General features: G+C 40.7%; 1 protein-coding gene across 4 annotated transcripts; it reads right to left on the bottom strand.

Moving 5' to 3' along the window:
- Positions 1–257: 257 nt before the first annotated feature.
- ANXA7 (annexin A7) lies at positions 258–24,268 on the bottom strand. 4 transcript variants are annotated; one of them, XM_081158192.1, is made up of 14 exons: positions 24,197–24,268; positions 18,916–18,970; positions 16,747–16,951; positions 15,847–15,948; positions 15,209–15,273; positions 14,461–14,526; positions 9,972–10,074; positions 9,666–9,760; positions 6,268–6,381; positions 5,866–6,036; positions 3,463–3,633; positions 3,310–3,385; positions 2,263–2,375; positions 258–689 (listed from the first exon to the last, which is right to left on the bottom strand). In XM_081158192.1, the coding sequence occupies exons 2-14, from the start codon at positions 18,967–18,969 to the stop codon at positions 567–569; spliced, it is 1,458 nt and encodes a 485-aa protein (XP_081014318.1). In that variant the 5' UTR covers position 18,970; positions 24,197–24,268; the 3' UTR covers positions 258–566. The 4 variants fall into 4 exon arrangements, with proteins under 4 accessions (XP_081014318.1, XP_081014319.1, XP_081014320.1 ...); XM_081158193.1 differs by lacking the exon at positions 24,197–24,268 and adding an exon at positions 23,499–23,885; XM_081158194.1 differs by lacking the exon at positions 14,461–14,526.
- Positions 24,269–24,634: the final 366 nt, after the last annotated feature.

The following is a 24,634-nucleotide window of genomic DNA, read 5'->3' as shown; positions in this document are numbered from 1 at the left end:
ACACCTACTCCCATTTTTAAAAGTTGCTACAGGCAATACTAATCTATTTTCTATGTGTACAGGTTAGTGTTTATGAGTACAGAATACCAATTTATATAAAATAAGATGTAAATTAGTCTAGGTTAAAAGAGCTAAATTTTTTAAAAGTAATACAGTTTTGAAATACCACCAATTCTAACTGTCCAATGGACCTAGTAGAACGTTAGCAGGCAGGATTTTTAGCAACCTTTTTAAAAATTCAATATTATTACACAAAATTAGAGATTGTTGTGATTTTTATTCAATTTGGTATCCTGATTAGAATAAGAGCAGTGAGAAAAGTATGCTTTACAAACATTCCATTTATACTACATTATGATTATGGCTTTACATTGATTGTATATAGAGAAAAAATAACATTGGAATTAAGGCAATAACCACATGTGCAAACCAAGCACAGCCCTGACACAGTCTTTAATAAAAAGCTCTTTTGGTTACATTGATGGCTGATATTGCTGCATGCAGGTCAGTCACTGCTTTAAAGGGTAAGCTTCGAATAACTTCATTCATTTAAAAAAAAATCCCTCCTACTGGCCCACGATGGCTAGAAGAAGCCTTCGGTAATCTCCGCTTGTGTCACTTGCAATCATTGTGCCCAGGGTCTTCTGATACATCTGACAGAATATCTGTTTTATTTGTACAAGGTCAATCTGCATGCAAAAGATGATATTTTTAATGTTAGGAAAAAATCTATCAAAAGAAAACTGGTATTTCTTAGAATTATTCTTTGATAGTGAAAAGATCCTAATTATAATCAAAGCAGAGGGAAAACACCACCAAAAGACTGATGTTTTACAGCTAGCACTCATACTAGTGCTAGTATCACCCAATAAAGGTCTGATTCAGATTCACTGTTCTGTGAAAACACTAGATACGAATGGTACAAGTCTAATCTATTATTCCAATAGTATTAGTCATTTAAAAACCATTTGATAAGATGGCCATTATGAAAAACACAGAAAATAACAGGTGTGGGTTGGCAAGGATATGAATTGGAATCCTTGTGGACTGCTGGTAGGACTGTAAAATGGTGCAGCCACTGTGGAAAATGGTATAGTGATTCTTTAAAACAATAAAATAAAATTGCCATATGATACAGCAATTCCACTTCTGGGTTTATACACAAAAGTGAAAAGCAGGGACTCAGACTAATATCTGTAAACCCGTGCTCAAAGCAGCACTGTTCACAACAGCCAAAGGTGGAAGCAACCCAAGGGTCCACTGATAGATGAATGGATAAAAAAAAAAGGTGGGATATACATACAATAAAATATTACTCAGTCTTAAAAAGGAAATTCTGACACAAGATACAACATGGGATGAACCTTGAAGACGTTATCCTAAGTGAAAAAACCAGTCACAACAAGACAAATACTGTATGCTTCCACTTACATGAGGTACCTAGAGTAGTCAAATACACAGGGCCAGAAAGTAGAGTGGCAGTTGCAAGGGGTTGGGGAGAGAGAATGGTGAATTATTGCTTAATGAGTGGGTATTTTCAGGTGAAAAAGTTTTGGTGTTGATGGCTGCACAACATGAAGGTGCTTAATGCCACAGAACTGAATTCAAAAATGGTCAAAATGATAAGTTTTATGTTATATATAGTTTATTGCAATTAAAAAAAAAACAAAAAACTTGCATAGAAAATTGAAGTCTAAGAACAAATACACAAAAAGCTTTTTTAAAACACCCTATTCTGGTTGTCTTTTAAAAATAATTTACCTTTTTTAGTATAATTTAGTTGTATATGTGTGTTTTCTTTCAATAAAAAAAAAAATCCAATAAATATTTAAAAATCAAAGGAAGGAAAACATTTAAAGCTCTATTTAGGTAAAGAGACAAAGATAAACTTTTTAAAATTGTTCTATGATTAACAAGGTATGCTAAATTTCAGGAATTTTTCATATCCAGTAAGATTAATCTACTACGTAGGTCTTTCATACAGTTTTTTACATAAGCAAAATGAAAACCAAAAAACATCTTGCAACTCCTCTCCGCAGGCCTTCTCAGGGAGCATCGCGGCTTCCGAGTGCAGCACCGCCGTTTGTTCTGCTAAAGCAAGGCCCTCAGGGCGTGGGGAGAGCGGACAGAGCTTCACACAAACCCCCCGCAGCCACAAGGCAGCTGCTGCGGCCCCCCACTCCTGAGGGACTGACAACCAACTGAGGAACTTTTAAGAAATCAAAATTCAAAATGAAGTCAGACAAAAAGAGAAAGCCTCACCTCACTGCGAGTAACCACGATCCTGACCAGGGTGGAGTCATCTGTGCCGGCGCCTTTCATAGAATAGTAGAGCCTCTCAGCAAAGAAGGCGGGGCGGTTCAGGGCGCACTGCACTGCAATGAGAGCGGCGTCAGAAACGTGTCCCCCTCCAGGTTCATCTGCACCTCTAGCCGGCCTTCCAGCATTTCCCATGAAATCACCTCAGACACCTGAAGTGGGTTAGAAATGTTCTCCCCCTTTGATTTTTCTCAGCATCCACCTTTCTTTCTAGATGCACTAAACAGGCTGCTTTCAATTCTAAAAGATTCCCTCTGGCCCCCCAAATTTTTATATATATATACATATATATGTGTATATATATATGAATATATATATATTTTTTTAAATTTTTATTGACTGATTTTTAGAGAGAGGGGAAAGGAAAGGTGGGGCGGAGAAAAAAGATCAATTTGTTATTCCACTTATTGATGCCTTCATTGACTGATTCTTGTATATGCCCTAACCGGGGACTGAACTCACAACTTTGACTTTTCAGGGTGATGCTCTAACCAACTGAGCTACTTGGCCACGGCTATCATATATTCTTGCATAGTCCTTAAGAAGGGCATATAGAATAAACATCAAACCATTCTGGCCCGGCCGGAGTGGCTCAGCAGTTGAGCACCAAACTATGATCCAGAAGATTGCGGTTCAATTCCTGGTCAGGGCACATGCCCAGGTTGCTGGCTCAATCCCCAGTGAGGGGCATGCAGGAGGCAGCTAATCAGTAACTCTCATCATTGATGTTTCTCTCTCTCCCTCTCGCTTCCTCTCTCTGAAATCAATAAAGATATATTTAAAACAAAATAATAATTCCGAAACAACCCTAATTGATCATGCCACCAACCACTCATAGGGAACTGCATTATGCTAAGATTGGTTCAGCCTCTGCTTCAGCAGATTCTAGGGAGACTATATTAATCATCATCACTTAATAGGAACAACTGAACAACTATTCAAAGCCTCACTCATTTATAAACAAAACAAAGCAAAACAAAAATGTCTTACAGATGGCCTTCAAACCGCTCTCAACATTTCCAGAAAACTCACGACCAACACTGCTTAACAAATCTCGATTAGCCACCTGCAAACAAAGAGTATAGAGGTTAAAATATTTTCACACCTTAAAACAGAAGCCAGATCTTCAAAAGAAAAACTCACCCTGGAATAAGCCTCCATGGTAGCTTTCAGCTGAGGAAAGCTTCTTGTGGCAAGAATCATGTTAAAGCAAGATTCATCTGTCCCCAGCCTCCCCTCACCAGCTTGATAGAGACGCTGAGCATCTTCCTGAGCCAACTGGTGGTTAACATTCTGGTTCTCATCACGGTTTCCCTGCAAAAAAGGAAGGCAGGAATTGGAAAGAAGTGATACAAGTTCTATTAAAAATTTTCTTTCCAATCTGGTCACTTATGGACAATTTATTAAAGATTAATGCATAGCTCCTCAGTTGGCTGGAGCATCATCCTGTTCACCAAAAGGTGGAGGGTTCCATTCCCGGTCAGGGCACATAGCCCAGGTTAGGGTACGATCCCAGTCAGAGCATGTGTGGGAGGCAGCCGATCGATGTTTCTCTCTCACATCAATGTTTCTCTCTCTCAAATCAATTTTTTAAAATTTCTTTTAACAAAAAGATTAATGCATAAAGTCTGTCACACATAGTTTTCATTTCCAAAGGAATACACTAGTGTAACTAGTACTTTATTGCACTGCCAACTTTGAATTTTAGAATATATGATCATGATTTAATGAGGTTATGTTAAAATGAGAGGTTTTCAGGGCTTTGAGCACTAAATTAAACCAGAAAAGGTTTCCATAAAAGATTATATACACATATATATGATTTACACACACACACACACACAAAATATCTCTACTGTAGATATAAACTACCACTTAAATGAAGAAATTATTATTCTCCTTAGCTGAGATTTAAGATCAACATGCATTATACTCAATTCCACTTTGCATTCATTAATGCAGCCTAAAGGTATGGAGTACTTGCTTTGTGCCAGGCTATGTTAGAGTTCTCCAGAGAAACATAACCAACAGGATGTGCTACATGATAGGAACAAGGTCTCTGCCCTCCAGGAATTTAAGTCAAGGGAGGGAACATATAATACGGAGGCTTCATGAACTTCTTTCCTTTATCCAAATGAAATCTTAATACATAAGTATTTATTATGAATGTATAAATAAAAATGATGCATGAGCTTTTTAGAAGAAGGTATAAATAACTCAGGTTCTGCTAGACTGTGCCGATCTGTACCCCAAACTCTCCCCTGGGACAGGAGGGAAGAAAGGAGAGAGGAAGCTCTGAGCCTGAGTAGAGTAAAGCTTAGATGGGCAGTTGGTTTCTCTCAAAAACGGAACCACAAACCCAAACAAAGGAAAGGCTGTCCTCTAGAGTCTCGGTGTCTTTCTGAAGAACAAAATGGAGAGGTGTTCCCTAAAGGCGAGAAACCGTCTTGTGAAGAACCCTGGGCACAAGGAATATGTAGAAGCACATTCTAAGCGGATGACTGAATCCAGCACAGGAAGAGATGTTCAGGAAAAACTTCCCACACTATCGCCTTTAGATTCAAACACGTACGCACGGGCCCATTTTCCTAGGAAGCCATTCCTCTGCTCACTCCCTGGCACAGGTCCCGTTACTTTATAAAATGCTGGGCCTTGAACCCTGTAGAAAGACACTCCACACCTCATATATAATCATTTTTTAGTGTTAAATCTGTTCCTGTTTGTTTTCTTCTTCTTTTTAAATGCTAACCTACTCCCCAGCTCACACTGTTTATTCTGTTGTAAGCAAATTCAACTTCCTCCCACTCATTCGCATTCTTTTCTCACTTCCACATCCACTGGCTCTTGCTTGTTACTTTTTCTGCAACTACTTCCCTTGCTCTGAAGAGCCTCTCCTCTACGTCTAGATCCCTCAAGACTGTCCAACACTGTGCACTAACAGGATAGCCAGTAACTGCTGATATTGAGTCAGTGTGCTAGTCTTTTGCATCATCTCTTTCAAATAAACTCTTATCATCTCATTCTAAGGGTGTTTATAATATCACTCCAAATACCCTATTTGAGGAATTTTCTGTCACCTCTCCAGCACATCTTGGGAATCAGAATACGGAAGGTGCCAATTGCGATAGTTCTGTGAATCCTGAACACTTTTCTGCATTTCTGGCTCTCCTCACACTGTTCAGACCCATACAGCAGTTCCATGGCACTCCTGCGTATCTGTAGTTGATGGTACAACTTAACTGGTAGTAAAATGCTAAGTTTAAGAGTACAGATTCATCTCATGCTGAGACATAGTTTCAAGTTGATTTCTGATTCCATACAACCTTAAAGAGCTTAATTTCTGATTCCTTTCAAAAGCCACATCTACAGAAATAAATATCAATAGTGACTACAAAGAAATTTGTACACTGGGTTCTGTGTTGTCCCTCTTAAAGGTGGCAAGATTCGAAGGGGGCTAAATATTAAAAGAAATAAAGAATCCTCATTGGCAACAGGCAGCAAAGAATGTTCCCTCCACCCTCACACAAACATTCATGCTATACTCACCTGGCACATGGAAACAAGTAAACGTTCAAAATGCCCTGATGTATCTGACCTAATGTCCTTTTCAAGGTCTCGTCCAAATTCTGACTGATAACATCTGACAATTTCTTGGATTTCCTGATTAGTTCTTGTGCATAAAATTTCAATCAATACACGTTCCTGAGTTCCTGCTCCCTATGTGAAATAACAAAAGGGAGAATTATACAAGAGAAAAACAAAATCTCTGAAAGTTATTAAATCTTGCTGTTCCATCAAATATTTTTGGTCTCCAGACCTGGAAAGCTCTATATATTCAGAGATATGAAAGAATATATGATTTAGCTGTCACTGTAAATTCAGAACTGCCACAATTTGTGGGATTTTTTGAAATAGAATAAAATATTCAAAATAAATGGCATACAGTACCTTCATTGCATTCCGTAAACTCCAGGCATCATAATATGTAGTTGGCATGAACAGGGCAAGGATCAGTTCTTCCATGTTTCCACTTAACTCTGATTTGAGGTCCTTGATTAAATCCTGTTTAATTACAAGTACAAACTAAGTATATGTGCTCTCCAAATTTTGTTGCTTAAATTTTTAAAGAAAAATACAGAAAATGGAATTGAATTGCTTTATGAAAACCTAAGTTTAAAATCTGAATATTATATACTAAGATATAAGTAAATATATACATTCAAAATTATTACACTCAAGTAGATGTATTTTATTCATTCTATCAATAAAAACTTAAATAAATTCTTACTGAAGTTCCATCACTATATCAGGTACCAAAACAAGAGACACATGAAACAAAGAACAATTCAGATGAACCAAATGATAAACAGATATTTATTAGTATAAGAAACTGTTCTTGTTCTGTGAGGGAGTAGAAATCCTCATCATGGTGTTCTTATTTGCACTTGATCTTAGCCAAAAGGCCAAGAAGTGATGGTGTTCTTATTTGGAACATAAGGTGAACGTCTAAAAGGAGATAACATAAGGCAGCCTGTACTCCAGCCCCAGATGTGTAAGCAGCACAGAAATACAGAAAAAGATGAAACAGAAAAAGTTAAAGGCTACAGGATGCAGAGAAAGCTTTTAGTCCAGATCTTAAAGAGTGTGTATAAATTAGCAGGCAAAGAGGAAGAAGAAAAGTATTTCAGGCAAGAAGGAAAAACAAACATGGGACAGAAAAGTGGTTCCTAGCCTAGGCTATGCATTAAAATAATCTGTGGAATTTTTCTTAAAAACAAAAACCATAAAACATTGATGTTAAGGAGGACTATTCAGAGATTCTGCATGTGGGTGTGTTTTTTTCAATTTTTATAGGAGTCTATTTGAGCCAAAGTAACAACATGTCAGGGAGCAAGATCTCAGATGCTCCTCTGTGTGTTTTTAAGTTCTAGAGGAGATTATGATAATCAGCTGAGACTGAGAATTACTAGTATAGGGGCAAGAATGAGCAAAGCTAGTTCAATGGAACAATAAGACAACCAATTTTGTCAGAGGGCAATGTTTTCACAGATTAGTAAATCAAAGTTGTAACTATATGCTTGGATTATTATTACCTCGAATACCAAGTTGAAGAATGTGAATTTGATTCTGCATGCTAGAGGAGCCACTGGAAACATGTACGCAAGAAAACAGCACTAACGTGGCAACAACAGGCAGTGTGGGCTATGATGACAAAGAGGCTATAGATGAGAACATTTAGGCTACTAGAATATCTAGGTAAGAAGTAATGAAGGCTTGGACTTCAGTGGTGGCAATGGAAGTGGATGAAAAAGTGGAAGGGATTAAGAAGTGCAAATGAAGCCCATCCGGGTGTGGCTCAGTGGTTGAGTGTCAACCCATGAACCAAGAGGTCACCGGTTCAGTTCCTGGTCAGGGCACATGCCTGGGTTGCAGGCTCGATCCCCAGTGGGGGGCGTGCAGGAGGCAGCCGATCAATGACTCTCTCATCATTGATATTTCTCTCTCTCTCCCTCTCCCTTCCTCTCTCTGAAATCAATAAAGACCTATTAAAAAAAAAATTCCTTTCTAAAACAATAAATAAAAACATATTAAAAGAAAAAAAGAAGTACAAATTAATAAGTTACAAAACAGTCCTGGGGATATAAAGTATAGCATAGGGAATATAGTTAATAATATTGTAATAACTATGTAGGGTGTCAGACGGGTACTAGATTTATCAGGGTGATCACTTCATAAGTTGTATAAATGTCTAATCACTGTGTACATCTGCAACTAATAAAATATTGTATGTCAACTATAATTGAAAAATACAAAAATTATTTTAAAACATTAAGTAGAAGACACATTTTTAAAAAGCCCTTTTACAGATGAGATCAATAAGACATAGTCAATAACCAGTTGCTAGAACAAAGCAGTGCCTGGCATATAGTAGACACTGAATAAATATTCACTGACTGACCAGCTGATAAAGAACCGGAATCAGAGAAGACCACGGTAACCTAGAAGAGTATTTTTAGTGATTAATAGGAATTTAAGAGAAAAGATGGCTGGGGATAAGGAAAATAGGCCATGAATTTAATTCTAAAGTGATATATGAGAAAATTCAGAATGGCATAGCACAGACTATGAACTAAAGAAATTCATAATATGAAATACACTTTATGAGAAGTGAGTCTGATGTTAAGCCCTAAGGAAATACAGAATTTGTGTTGTTTAATCAGCCTTAAGACTAAAGATGTGGGTATGGGCTGGGCAGAGAACGGCAGATAGAACAGGCAAGGCTGGACCAACCACCGGAGCTCCCCTCCCATTGTGAGAAAAGTAAACTGGATCCACAGGATGTTAGGACATTTTTAGGATTCCAAGGTAGACAGCAAATGAATGCTTTCCCTTTATAGCTGACAAACGATGGCACTTTTTAGCCACAGAATCTTGCTAGGTTTAGTCACAGATCATCCATTCAACAAATATTTATTAAGTGGGTATTTGTTATTGTTCCTGTACTTGGTGCTATAAATACAAAGATGAATATGAATGACATGGTTTGCCTGAGGTTTTACAAAGTGCTATGGGACCACAGTGGGAGAAGCAGCTAAATTCTGCCCAGAGCAGAGAGAAACTGCACAGAGCACAGAGTAGCTAATTTAAGCCAAATCCCGGAGAAGTTGTTTGCAGTGCAAAAAAAGAGAAAAAGGCGTCCTAGGCCAAGAGAACACCATGCACCAAGCACGGAAGTATCAAATGTCACGGTGTGTGCAGAGAATGGCAAGAAGTCTCACACAATCATAAATAAAGGATATGTTTAAGGGAGGGAAAGAAGTGGAAGATGAAGTCAAGGACCAAGAATAAGCAGGGGGGCCCGGCCGGTGTGGCTCAGAGGTTAAGCATCAACCTAGGATCCAGGAGATCGCGGTTCGATTCCTAGTTGGGGCACATGCCTGGGTTGTGGGCTCGATCCCCAGGGGGGGCATGCAGGAGGCCGCCGATCAATGACTCTCTCTCATCATTGATGTTTCTCTCGCCCTTACTCTCTCTGAAATCAGTAAAAATATATTAAAAAAAAAAAAAGAATAAGCAGGGGCTATATAAGTCCTTGAATCCCACTCCAAGGAGAAGACTGAGAACCAAGCTATTGATCATGATTGTGGTCATAATCTACTTTCTACTGAACATCTACCACACACCAGACACAGTATAAGGTATGTTGACAAGATCAAGGACTACTCTAGAATTAGAAAGGCTTTTAAGAGAAAAGAATAACAAATACACCACCCCTGGGGTCTCTGGATGCAAGCTCTACAGGTTACTTCATGCTCACTCAATAAAAAAATTAAAAAAAAGCATACCTTTCCGTACATGGTCTTAAAAGCTGCTTTAATTTTTTGCCTTTGGTCGTTGGAACGGTTGGCCACAACGTCCACAATTGCCTGTTCGTCTGTCCCTGAAAGAATCATACATGTTTCAGTAAGGATAAAGTCTGCGCTGGATCCTCCTTGAGACATCTCTTAGATGCTTACAAGGTACCTGGTGCCAGATTAAATTGAGGTATGTGCACACAGGCTGATACATAAATTTAGTTTATGATATCAAGCCTATTTTTACTTTAATCACTTAAACTTGTTATAAATAAGACAAAAATCTGTTTTCCTTACCAAAACCCTTCATTGCTTTACGAAGAATTTCTGCATCTTTTATAGCATCAAAGTTGGCAGCCGGTCGAATTGTTCCTTGAGTTCCCTGAGTCATCGCAGCAGGCTGAGAACAAGAGGCATAAAACCCAAGTCAGATACTGTGGCAATGATTTCACAATACATACATATACCCAATCATCATGCTGTGCACCTAAAACGAATACAGTATTGTATGTCAATTATATCTCAATAAAACTGGGGGAAAATGAATATGAAAAAAATGTTTGCCATCTTTAGTAAAAAAATACAAATTAAAAATAAAAATCCAAGGAGCATTTGAAATCTTGCTCCCTGACACATGTCCTCAGTTTGGCTCAAATAAACTCATAAAAAATTCAAAAAATCAAAATCAAAATCCAAGTCAGGACTTTCTGCTGACAACAACAAGACTTCCCTGGTCAAAACTGTGCAGCAAAGAGGCCAGTGTTTGCGTTTTAGGACAAGGATATGAGCGACTGTTATCAGGGCTCATTCCGAAACAGGCAGGAAAGACATCTCTCCCTCCTGCCAAAAGACAGACACTAAACTTTCAGGAGACTAGTGAAGCTGCTGAAATTAATCACCATCCTCCTGTGCCTTGAATCCCACTTGGTATTCCTTGGAATTCCTTGGGATACGGGATATGTTCAGAGGCAAGGAGGGGAGTGAAGGATGATGCCAGGGATCGAGAATGAGGAGGGGCTATGCAGTAAGTCCCTGCATCCTGCTGTAAGGAGAAGACTGAGAAACGTCCAATTGCACCTGAGTTCCCTTCTTGATAGAACAGGAGAAAACGAGATGACTCCTGGATAGTGTGAGGTAAGTGGCAGGGTTTGATTTAAAGGCAAGAGTATAATAAAGGCTTTAGTAAAGTGGAACATGAGTAGCCTAATGAGGTTTTAAATAAGCAATATCATTTTGTTAGTATCTCTTCATTTCCTCTATGAGCCCTGATTATTAGACACGAAATAAAACACTGTGTATTAAGAAAAGCAAAAAAGGCAGCTGCTCTCTCTAGCCTGCCTGCTCTCTCTCTGAGAGTGTACTTTCTTTTTTTATTTTTATTTTTTCAGTTTAGTGCTAAGGCTAGAGGTTTATTATCCACGAGTGTACTTTTGTTTTTTGCTTTAATAAACCTTGCCACTGTTACTTAAACTTCTCCTAAAATAAATAAATAAATAAATAGGCACAAAATGAAAGTGATGATTAGAGATTCCAGGAGGTAAAATATTCTTCATAGATTTTACAAGGAAATAAACCAGAAAGCAAAATGGAGACTATATTTTTTAAATAGAAATCTATGAGGAAATTTTTAAAAATTACCACATAACAATAACACAGTAATAATTGTTTCAGGCAAGAATCATCAAAGGATGTTCAAATCAGTGGGTAAAAGTTTGATCAAAATCAATTATCAGCAGGAACAGAGTAAGTCAACAATAAGAGCCTCCTGATGGGATGCAGTGCGGACACATCATCATTTCTGTGCTTATTCCTGCCCAAGTGGCATAACCTGAATTTAATCACGAGGAAATATCAGACAAACCCAAATTAAGGAATGTGCTACAAAATAACTCTTTGAAAGTGTCAAGGTCATGAACAACAAGACTAAAGATTGTTTCATATTAAAGGAAATTTAAGGGACATGACAACAAAGGCAATATTTCATCCTGGATTTGATTCTGAACCAGAGAAGGGCATTACAGGGGCAACTGGTGAAACGTGAGTAAGGTCTACAGGGTGGGTAACAGAATTATATCAGTGTAATTTACTGATTTTGACCCCTGTACTGTGTTTATGTACAAAATTAACATTTGAAGAATCTGAGTAAAGGGTGTACAGGAATTCTGTGTGTACATTTTTTGCAATTCTTTTGTAAGTCTGAAATTACTTCAAAATTAAAAGTAAAAAAAATTTTAAAATGCAAAGCTTTGAAACAATTCAATAGTTTTCTTTGAATCCTCACCCAAAGATATTTTCCATTGCTTTCCAGAGAGAATGGAAGGGAGAGAGAAACAGAAACATTGATGTGAGAGAGACATCGATTGGTTTCCTCCTGCACTTGCCCTAACCGGGGCCAGGAATCAAACCTGCAACTGAGATAAGTGCCCTTGACAGGAATCGAACCCAAGACCCTTCAGTCTGCGGGCTGACACTCTAACCACTCAGCCAAACTGGCCAGGGCTCAACAGTTTTCTTAAAATATTCAAACCAAAGCTTAAGAGGGATGGAATGAAGCAAGATGATATTCTACCATAATTTTTTAAATTCAATTTTAATAATATATTTTATTTAACCAAATATCTCTAAAGTATCTTTTAACCATGCAATCAACATCATTTCAATTATAAAATGATTTAACTGCTTTTTAGGAAACTGGAGCTGTATTCAGGCTTACACCCACTGAATACAGCAATGTGCCAGTACCTGTGGGGGCAAAGTAAATTAGGAGAAGTGGATCAGACCACCATTCACCAAACATTTTTATGGTCAATAATTCTTCCCACTCATTTACACTCTTACATCAACATTCTACCAATACACTTTACCAAACAATCGTTCACTAGTTTCTAAGCCAGGAATGTAAGTAGAAAACTAACAAAAACTGTTTGTACAGTGGTTTTAAGGAAAAACTAAAATTGTCCTACTTGTAGGAAATATCCAAATATAATTTTTTTCAACATATTGCCTTTACATGAGTGTTAATGTATCAAGAAACGACAAAAGTTTCCTTTGATGTAATCATTGTCACTAAAATCGTAAGTAGGGGAGAAGCCTTTTTATAATATATTGGACTAGACAGTAAAAGAAATTGACCCTCATCAATTACTGTTTGATGATTCTCGTTTTCTGTCAGCCCATTCTTTTTTTAAGAACAACAAACTATTCTATTTTGCATCTCTAAGAAAACTGGTTTTGTTTATTCTTTGTTGACAGTCCAATTTGAAGTGAATCTTCATCAGAAATACTATCATCCTTCAGGCATTATATTAAGTTCAAAGAAATCAGGGTCCATGCTGTTGAGATCAAAACTCTAGGGAAGGGAGATTTCTCAGCACATTAAGTCCACACTATCTGCCACCAAAAGTTCCAACCTTCGATACCCATTTGATTCTAATATTCCTGCTGAAAAACTGCCATAAAATTAGAATTGGGTCAATCAAAAGAGGTTACCTAGCCCAACTGCCCAACCAAGACAGAAAATTTCTTTACATCTTCACACACACACCCCCTACAACCTCTACCGGAGGATTTTCAGTGACAGGGAACTCACCCCTCACAAGGTAACCTATTCCACTTCCATCTAGAAGCTCTTCTGAACATACCACTCTGTTAACTTCCATCTACTAGTTTTAGCTCTATCTTAAGGTGGTAATTGTTACACAAAGTAAGTTGTGTGTTTCACTTTTAGTGTTTTATTTTAAAAATCTTTTCTATTCAGTCATAAAATGTCTCTAAAATCATATGCATACGTCAACTAAAATTTAAAAATTGTCATAATGAATGATTAAAATAGTTACAGATTCATAATATGACTAACAACTTCAACAATAGAAGAAGGATTGAAAACAATTTACTACATGCTTTGGAGGAATATCATTTGCTGTATCAGCAAAGCAGCATTGTGTAACCGGGAGACCACTAGTCTGAGTCAGACAGCTAGGACCTGGTCTCAGCTTTGTCTTTCAGTAACTGTGTGGCCCTGGACAAGTTTCTTAATCTCTCTGGAGCTCAAATTCCTCAAATCAGGAAAGTAGGCCAGAAAATGGCTAAGGTATTTTTCTTCTAGCACTGCAATCCCTCTCCCAGCCTTTAAAAAAACTTGAAAATCCTAGATCTTTATGAACAGACAGTATAACAATAAATAAAATTGCCCTGGCTGGGTGGCTTAGTTGGTTGGAGCATCTTCCCATACACCAAAAGGTCGTGGGTTCAATTTCCAGCCAGGGCACATACCTAGGTTGCAGGTTTGATCCCTGGCTGGGGCACGTAGGAGAGGCAACCTATCGATGTTTCTCTCTTACACTGATGTTTCTCTTTCTCTCTCTCTTTCTCCCTTCCTCTCTCTCTCTCTCTAAAATCAATAAACATATAAATAAATAAGAAAATCAAGATAAAGGTAAGCATACAAGTACATTGCTTATGTTCCTAGTAACTTGCATAAGATATAAAGAATTAACAAGGCAATTAAAGAATAAAAGTTAATATTAAAACAAGGAGCTATACAGAGATGCGGCAAAATTTGACATATAGGAGACCTTCTGGGGCTATTGAGAAATCAATTCAACAGACAATTAATTGGCTACCATGTTTAAAGCCCTGCCAAGCACTACAGGGACATAAAGGTATACTACCAGATACAGTTGAGCTCTCAGGAAGTGGTGAGAGACAAATACACAAGAAATCAGAAACAAATGAAGGCATATGTAGGGAACCTAGTAATTAATGAACAGCAGAAAACCTTACTCACTTCACTGCTATAATCCAAAGAAACAGGAGAGAAAACAGGATAGGAAGGAAAGGATTCTGTATTGATCTGAAAGGAGAGTGGAGAGTTACAAAGGTAAAAATGGAAGACAAAACCCCACTTCATAAAACACTGCCAGAAATACCAATCACCCCCGTCGCCCAAGTTCATATTTATAACTGACAGTGAAGGAAGGGAAAAAAGAATCAAACCCATGCAAAGAGCCCAAGTGAATGTCTATGAAAAAGTTGTAAGTATCAGCACCTGTGAGTTGGCTGGAGTGTTTGTCTTATCAAAGTCATCCGGATACTACTTAAAGCAGATAAACCAGAGAGCATGGAGTCTATCAAAAGCAAAGTTTAAAGTCTTAAGTGATGTTACAGACAAGTGGTTTTCAACCTTTTTCATTTCGTGTAACACATAAACTAATTACTAAAATTCTGGGGCACACCAAAAAATATACTATATTTTTTGCTGATCTGACAAAAAATAAATAGGTGTAATTTTGATTCATCACACCAGACGGCTATTGTGTTTTTATTTGACAATTCAAGAGAAAAGAGGTCATTGTCTCTGACTAAATAGTCAGGTACTGCATGTTCTCAAAATTCTTGTGGTACATGGTTGAAAATCGCTGTTATAGACCATTTCATCTGCTTCATGGAAACCTCTACTGTGGCAAAGGAGCAGTGCTCTTCTTTGGCACTATCCAATTACCCCGACTAAATTTATAAGATAGGAGCAAAAATACCTGACTAGAGTAAGGAGCTTGTCCTCCAGGATACTGAGAAGGCATCTGTCCTCCAGGAAAGCCACCTACATACATACAGCAAACAAGTCTTTTATGATCTAATTTTTCAAAACAGCATTGGTTATTATGAATATGGAAATATATAAGAACATTCACATTATGTTAATCATTAGGTTAATTTTTTGGTATAACTTACTAAACCTAAAACAAACTTTGGTCATAAGAACTTTAAAAAAATATTCCATGTCCTATATAATATCCTAACAAATAATACTTTTTAAAAAACACTTAAACCAGATTAAATTCTGATTCCACCTGGAAAGGATGTAAGGACATAGCTCTGGGGGTATTTCATTTGTGGTACAGGAGTGAGTAGAGAGGCTCCTGAAGGTTTTTTGCTTTTTGGCTTTGGGGCATTATTTTTTGTAACTGAAAAAGTGGGTCCTTATTACGATCTTACTAATTATATTTTTCATCAAATTAATACACATCATGAAACCATGTATTTAAAATTATTTACAGAGGTACTTAGCATAAACATCTGCTGACAACTCTCCCAAACAGAAACTACGTTTTTTCAACGGCACTTGAAAAATTGAAAATACCATGCTACTGTTTCTCTGGACAGTGGTACATACCGGGTAGTGGGACCTGTGTTGGGCCACCTCCGTAAGACTGCGTGGGTGGCTGTGGATAGCCTCCAAAGCCAGCTCCACCTGCTGGGGCTCCAAACCCCTGGCCTGGAGGAACCAGAGAAAAGAATAAACTCTAGTGACAGTTCTCATGATCAAACAGAAAACTTTAGAAAAATATCTACTATTTACAGTGGGGGGAGAAATGTGCTATTAATGCTTTTGGTCCCTTTTGGTCTAAATTCAACTTCTCACTAACTCCTTCCCCATTAAAAAATATATTTAAATTTTTTACTTCATTCATTTGCTTTACTAACTTACAGTATAAAAATGCTAAGTTTTTTGTTTTGTTTTGTTTTTTACCTTTGGACAAAGATATCCTAAAAGTCACAATCACGCTAATTGAAATGCCTTAATCTGCCCTGGCTGGTGTGGCTCAGTTGGAGCATCATCCCAAAAGGTTGCCTGTTCGATTCCCAGTCAGGGCACATACCTAGGTTGCAGGTTCAATCCCCTGTTCCCAGGTGGGGCAGGAGGCAACCAATTGATGGTTCTCTCTCTCTCTCTCTCAAATCAGTAAAAATATCTCCTCCGGTGGTGAGGATTAGGGAAAAAACACCAAAAAGAAATACCTTTATCACTTCTTAAGATTACAAATAACCACAATGCTCTATATGGGTCTTTTATTACTATGCGATTTCTTCCAATTCCTTTCCCAACACAATTTTTGAGCTTGTCCCCAGTTTTTAGGGCCCCCGAGAATGTTTACCCTTCTGTGTTGCCAGCTGTGCCCTTGCTGTCTAAGGCAGAAAGCAGGCTACGAGCTACTCTGACCTCACACCACACAAGCAGGAATGAAGAGGGCAGGGTGAGGGCTGTGGGCTGAGTCGCTGGCCCATAACTCACCTCCGGGGTAGGACGGAGCTCCCCCTGGCTGCGGGGCGCCGGGATAGCCCCCGGGGACTGGATAGCCTCCGGGGGCAGGGTAGCCTCCAGCTCCTGGGTAGCCGCTACTTGGCGCTGCTGGGTAGGCACCGCCTCCCATTGGAGGAAAGCCGCTAGGATAAGGATACTGACCCGGAGGGGGGAAAGATGACTCCTGACCCCCAGGCTGAAAAACCAGAAAATATTTTCAAATGAATGTGATCATAAAGAAATAGGACCCATTTAAAAAAAAAAAGAGCAAACAGAAATGACTGTGAAGGCCTAGCTTTTTCTTGTCCATATTAAAAGCCCCATTAGAAGTCTTGGTATCTTACACTAATTTTTCAGGACGCTTGTCTGTCAGAACTCAGTTGAAAATTTAATTCTACCGTTGCCAGGGGTCTGTTTCTCTATTTGGGAGTAAGAACCAGGGTCCTTCCAAACCTTCAGGAACAACTAACAAAACTCATTAGTTCTTTCAATTTCCTAGCACCTAGAAATATGAGAAATATCCACCCCTCTACCCTAAGGAAACTGATAGTTCTGTAACACACTTGGACCTGTTACACAATAGAGAGAAAAAAAGGTGACCTGAGTCACACATGGGGTGTGAAATTTTGCACATGGTTCAGACCAGACAATGTCCAAGTGCAGCAGAGATTGTCACGTGTTCACTAAACTTCCTCCCCTCTCCACAAAGCCAGGCTGTATTTCCCAGGCCCCCTTGCAGTTAAGTAGGACCATATGACCAAATACTGGTGGGTGAATGCGGACAGAGTAATATACACCACTTCCAGTCTGGCCCCCACTCCTCCTGCCCATCCTCTACTCTGCCTTCCTCTCTCTCCCTTCATCTGCCAGCAGAGGGTCCAGTGGAGGATCTCAAGGTGCTAGATGCAGAGCCAATACCGGGAAGGAGCTTGGGAACCTGAAAGGCTACCTGGAACAAAGCCTTCTCCCCACCCCCAAGCCCCACCCCCACTGGCTTCCAGGAGCTGAAGGGAGGAAGAAATGAGTTTTTACTGTGTTAAGTCATTGGGATGTTTGGGTTGTGTATTTCAGCAATTAGCCTACACTGACTAAAGTAGTCACCAGGGTCCAGTTTCCTACATAGGCACCTGGAAGCATATTCGTAATCCTCATCTTTCCTATGATAAATCCAGATATAGATTCACTTTACATAAGGATGCACACTGTCATTAATCTGTAGGGCCCTCTTTCTATTCTCTCAGTCAGAAAGAAGCCCTACATGCTTAGGAGTATAAAATTGAAATACATGATTCTCACTTATGCTTCAGCTGTAAGTTTAGTCCTTATAGTATAGACATCAACGAGGCAGAACTTGACAGCACATTTATAAAATGTACTCCAAACACTAAAAGTCGCAACAAATCAAGGGCGCTCAAATCCACTGCAATTTGTTATCTCTGAGTCAAGCCCTTCTTAATTATTTTAAACCTTTTGGCACAAAGGTTAAAAACCAGTGACTCATGGGATGAATTTAGCTTACAAGTTTTATTGACTCCAAAAACATTTAACATTTAAAATAATTTCTTGGTGGAGAGCCACGTGAGAGAGGCAGCTGCACCAGAGGAATGGAGCTGAAAGGAAAAAAATTAAGTTCCCAATTTTACATATTGGGGCAATTGGAACAAAATCCAGATTTCCTGCTTTACTTGAAGAAATGGGAGTATCTTGCCCGGCCGGGCGTGGCTCAGCGGTTGAGCGTCGACCTAGGATCCAGGCGATCGGGGTTCGATTCCCGGTCAGGGCACATGCCCAGGTTGCGGGCTTGACCAATCACTCTCTCATCATTGATGTTTCTATCTCTCTCTCCTTCTCCTTTCCTCTCTCTGAGATCAATAAAAATATTAAAAAAAAGAAAAAAAAGAAAGAAATGGTAGTATTTAGCATCACTGGGTCTGCCTCCCTGCATGGTCCTATCAAACTAAAGCTGAGTAGCGGCTGGCTTCCACAGGTGATGCAAGCACTCTCTAGTTACCTCCAACACCCACCTTCACTCATTCTACTGGGCACTTGAGTTTATGACCCCTTCTCTAGCCTATGTGTAAGATCTGTCATGGGCTAGTCCTACACAACATCTGCTCCAAGAATTTAAGCTATTTTAGTATCATAAGTGGCAATACTTACAGGATATCCAGGGAAAGGTGGGTAGCCTGTGGGAGGATAGCCTGGATATGACATTCTGTAACAATAAAAAATGTCCTTTGTAATTTCTTATAAGGATGAAGGCCTCTGAAGATATATATTGTCATAGGGTCTTATACAAAATACACCTTCTTTCAAAAGAATCTGGCTGGCATTCAAATGTGGATATTAGGGATAAAAGCAAAGCTGATACACGTGTTTTCATTTTATCATTGGTACCAATAGAGTCAGTATAGCAGAACAAATGTTCCAACTTCCTTCTCCTATACAATACAATTTTTCTCATAACTGTATATTACTGGTACTATTATTTATGGAATATTTTCCTTTAAGTCAATTCATTTTTCACTTAAATCTATTTTTAAAGTTGCTTTATATTACTTCCATAAATGGAAACCATGAAATAGTTTTCTTGCCACAAAGAGAAGGTAATATTAAGATGAATATATAAATACTAAAATACTTTCCACATGTCACAGAAATCCTCTTATGTAGGATATAACCACATTATGGGAAACAATGAAACAATGCTATCATGGCTAAGAGTTAACATTCTATAGTCATACACACCTGGACTAAACCCTGCCTTTATTTTTATAAACTTCTGATTCTGGAAAATTTCACTTATTAAAAAGTAAAAATAATATATAAGAAAGCCCACACAATCATCACCCAGCTGCAATAATTACCAATTCATGGCCAAATTTTTTCAATATTCTCTCTTACTCCCAACCAGTTTATTGGACTGTTTTGAAGTAAACCCCAGACATTCTATCCTTTTAATCTATATATACTTCATACATCTCTAAAAACATACCTTATTAACAGGCTGTTTTAAAAATCGAACCATAATATCATCAATGTGTCAGTGTTAAAATTTCCAATTGTCTGGACTTCCAGGCAAGGTGGCAGTGTAGGTAAACACAGTACTCACCTTCTCCCACAACCACATGACAATTACAACTAAACTACAAAACCACCATCATTCAGAACCGCCTGAAATCTAGCTGAATGGAAGTCCTACAACTAAGGATTTAAAGAAGCCACATCAAAACTGGTTGGCAGGAGGGGTGGAGACGCACACCGGGCCAGTCGCACACCCAGGTGTCCAATAAAAATGTGGAGGGATTTCTTGGCTGCAGAGGTCACTCCTGAGCAAGGGATCCCAGCCCCACACCAGGCCCTCCAGCCCAGGGTTCCAGTGCCAGGCAGAGAAATCCACATAACTTCTGGCTGTAAAAACCAGTGGGGATTGAGGCTGAGAGAGAGGAAGGGCTGCGGGAATGCAGGCAGTTCCTCTTAAAGGGCCCGCACACGGACTCACTAGGACTCACTCCCTCTGAGCTCCAAGGCTGGGGAAGCAGCTTCAAAGGCACCATACAGGGAGGAACTGGATTGTTCAGCTTCAGGTTAAGAGCTGAGTGGGAGGAGGCAGCTTTCTCCCAGACAGAAGTGCTGGCAGAGGCCATTGTTCCTTTTCTGAGATCCCCCTCAACCCCAGGAAAGTAAAACAATGCCCTGTGCAAGGCTAGAAGTGGGGTATAATTGTAAGACGGACTATCATCGAGCAGAATGAGAACAGGCCGATTATACAACTCAACACCAGGAAGATAAACAATCCAATTAAAAAATGGGCAAAGGGCCTGAATAGACACTTCTCCAAAGAGGACATACAGATGCCAATAGTCACATGAACCTGTATGGTTTTGCAAACCAATGTCACCCCAATAAATTCAATTTAAAAAATGGTCATGGGGATGTAAAGTACAGCATAGGAAATATAGTCAACAATATTGTAGTAACTGTATGGTATCAGCTGGGTAATAACCAAGGGATCAGTTTGTAAGTTATATAAATGTCTAATCTCTATTTGTACACCTGAACTGAATACAATGTATGTCAACTGTAATTGAAAAAAAAGAAAACAGGTCTTCCATTTTTCTGGACACCCTGATGCACAGTGGATGCTTAATAAGTTACTTGTTTAAAAAAATTAATAAATAGAAGCCAGTTAGGTGGCTTTCGCGTGGAATTAAATACTCATTATTCCCCACCAGGTCACTCTTATTATCCCATATCTGTCAACAGTACCACTACTTAAATTACCTATTACTCCAGGATAGTAGGTAACCCAATACTATTTTTCTCTTCTTCCTTTGAAATGCCTCTCCCATTCTTCCAGTCCTTTCTATTCTCATGGCCATAGCCTTACACCAGGTTTTCATCGCCTGGTGCCTATTTTACTAAAATTACTTATTCATTTATGTCCTTGCTTATACTCTCACGCTTCCAATTTTCCTGGGCACCATTACTAGGTGAACTTGCCTAAAATGCTGCTCTTTCAGCATATTACTTTCCAGGTCAAAACTCAATGACTACTGCTGGAGTATCAAATGAAAAGTCATCGGCCTGACAGTCAGGTCTCTTTACTACTGACTCCAATTTATCTATTCAATTTATCTCTTACCAACACCTAACTCCCAGTGTGAAATCTCTACCGCGTGAACCACTCTCAACATGTCTTGCGTAAGCCACTGTTGCCTTTAACTGATCTGGCCCTCAAGCCTGAGCTCACTCACCTCTCCTCCCTCAACCAGCTCAAATCTTCTCTCCCTTCTTTGAACAATGTACTAGGTAAAATAGTACTTCTTAAACTTAAATATTCGCAGTATGTGAATCACCTGAGGAATCTGATTTAGTAGTTCTGGGATGGAGCCTGAGAGTCTGCATTTCTAACTAAGCTTCCAGATGATGCTAATGATGCTGGTCTGAGAGTCATATTTTGGTACCAGAATATTTTGGCATTTCTGTATCTACCATCTAATTTCCTAATTTTTTCAATGTGTTTTGACTCTTCTCCCCAATATGCCTGTAAAGGATTTGTATTATTTTTATATCAAGACCCCAAACAAATCCAAATCAAAATTTATGAAAACCCACTATCCCAGGACAGTAATACACACTGTCCTAGGTGCTGATAGAAAGATGGGGGAGTAAGTATCCTGTCTTTTGAGTACACAATATAGGAAAATGAGATAATAAATTTAAGTTATTATAGTGTCCCTTATGACATAAGCACAGGATAGAAGCTAAAAACTTGCTAAATTGAGAATGAATGGACATATATTGAGTCAAAGTTATGCTCATAAGAAAGATAATAAGATATTAAGAAAATTGATCCAGTTAGTTCTAAAACAGTTATTTGGTATCCAAAGGCCTGGATGTAAAAACAGGAACAAACTACAACGTTTTGGGCTCCCTTCTCCTCTAAGCCTGGTCGGTATAAGGAGTAAAAGGACAACATCTGAAAACAGTCAGATGGGCCAACAGCAGAAGACATCACGGTCGAAAGAAAGGGGGGAAAATCAGAAATAATTTATGACAAGAATAATAATTTTAAAGGCAACAAGTAGTTACCGTACCAAAGACTACATAAGCAATTAAATTTCTAAATCTCAGGAATTGTTCCAGTGACAAAGCATATTTCTACATTTATTAAATCTTACCTTTAAGGGCCTAGAGGAATCATGTCAATAAAGTTTGAAACCAGAATGAAAATAAAGACTATCTTCACATGAGAAAACTTAATGCAATTTTAAGAAAGTGAATTTGGGTTCATTTTTTAAAAAAATGTAATTATATAAAGGACTAGAAAGCAGCAATTCCATTTCCAGAAATGTATCTTCTAGAAATACTTGCACAAATGCAACACATGTATGTGCACGACTATTGATTACAGCACTATTGGTAACAGAAAAGGGTTAAAACAATCTAAAAGTCCATCAATGAGGGACAGGTTAAAGAGATTATGGATAGCGGTACAATGGAGTGTTACGCAGTTACTAAAAATGAGCAGCTACTTTTTTTACATATCTATGAAATCATCTCTAAGTCATGGGGGGAGGAGTGGAAAACTACATAGGTCATTTGCAACCAGATGTGGAAAAAACACATTTACTTCCTTCAATATGTAGAGAATACCCCTGAAAGTCCCATCAAGGAAGCAGAAAAACAGGGGCTGCCTCGGGGCAGGGAAGCTGGGGGACAACGAGATGGACACTAACTTTCCCGCGCGCCTTTCACTCTTTTGGAATTGGGCCCAGTATCATCTATTCAAAAGGTAGATTTCAAAAGCTTTTAGTAAAAAGCTTAAACAAACCCCAGGGTAACTCAAAGAATTACTCAACGTTGCCCAGGGCATAAGGCGGCCACAGCGGGGAACCCGGGCTTTTCTTTTTAAACATCCTTCCCCAGCAACTACTTTTTAAAAGCCTAGAAAATCATTCCTGGTTCTCCAAACCATCCCCACCCAGTGAGTCAGCTGTGAAAGGGGTGGGTCCCCCTGTGGGAGTCTCAGAGGTGGCAGGAGGCCCAGGAACAAGAGGCAGCTGTTTATGAACTTAACAGAGAAGGGTTTAAAAACAACCCAAAAGTCCATCGGTGTCTACTGAAGGAAGTTTCCTCAGTTTACGAAAGAAATAGGAAAGGGAAGGGTGGGTGATGACGCCCAACCGCAGACGCCCCGTCCGCAGCCTGCCGCCCCGGCGGCTCGCTCCGCTCATTACCTGACGAGGGCAGATCGCTTTACCAGATCGGCTCCCGCTCAGCTGGCTAAAGCAGGCGGTTACAAGCGCTGCCTTCCGCGGCTGGCGGTGCGGTGCCCACCCGCCATCTCCCGCGGTGCGGGGCGCGCTCGCGCGGGACCAGCCGGTAACCGCACGTGTGTGCGGCTGCGGCGCGGGACCGAGTCGGGAACGCTGACCCCACAACTACAAACCTCGGGCCAGGGGGCAATTTCAGGCTTTCGCACTGTGTTTGCTAAACAAGTGCGGTACGGATTTCCCAAGTTTCCCTAAATCTGCTGTGTCACCGGGAAGTCTCGTCACCAGCCAGGCTCGGCTTCTCCGCGCGCTGCCCGCCGGCCGCCCCGCTCAGCCTTCCCGCCCGAGGGCGCTTCTGCGGGGCGGCCCCGCCTCGGCCCCTCCACCTGCGGGCCACCTGCCCACGCGCCCGGCGTCCCGCTCCCTCCGCTCCGCGCCCAGCGAACGGCGCTCCCCGTTCCCGCCCGCCCCCCGCCTCGCCTCTCCCAGCCCAGTGCGCCCCGCCGGGCGGCGGGGGGCCGGGGGCGCGCCCCTCGAGTCGCCCGCCCCCGGGAGGCCCGCGGGCCCCTGCACCGCCCCCTGGCGCGGGGCCACCCGCGGGGCCGCCGTCTCCCCGACGGGGGCGACGAGGGGCGGCCAGGGCAGGGGGCGCCGTTCCTCACCTGACACCCGGGAGCAGCGTCACAGCCCAACCCAGTCGGAGGCAAAATGGAGCCGGGGGCGGGCCCGGGGAGGGCGGGGCGCGGGGGGCGGCCGCGCGAGCCCGTTAGCGCGGCGCGGCGGCTGGGAACGCCCCTGGGGCGGGAGGGGCGGCGCCCGGCGGGGGGACCCCGGCTCCCGCCGTCCCGCGTTCCCGCCCCGCTGCTCCACCTGCGGGAAGAGCCGTTCCCGTCGGTGGGCGAACCGGTTCCGCCGCATTTCCCCAGCCCCGGGCCGCGCCCCGGCCGGGCGGGGAGCCCTAGCCGGTCGCCGGGGAGGCGGCCGCGGCTTGAGGGGTCCCTGCGCCCCCGCAGTGGCGGGCGCGGGCGGGGCTGGCGGCCCGGGCGGCGCCCGCCTCTGAAAAGCCGCCCTCGCCGGTGTCTTCCAGGGACCGAGGCGGC

The sequence above is a fragment of the Miniopterus schreibersii genome, assembly GCF_964146895.1.
Source record: "Miniopterus schreibersii genome assembly, chromosome: 14".
Lineage (NCBI taxonomy): Eukaryota > Metazoa > Chordata > Mammalia > Chiroptera > Miniopteridae > Miniopterus > Miniopterus schreibersii.
This window is presented reverse-complemented; position numbering and strand designations above follow the sequence as displayed.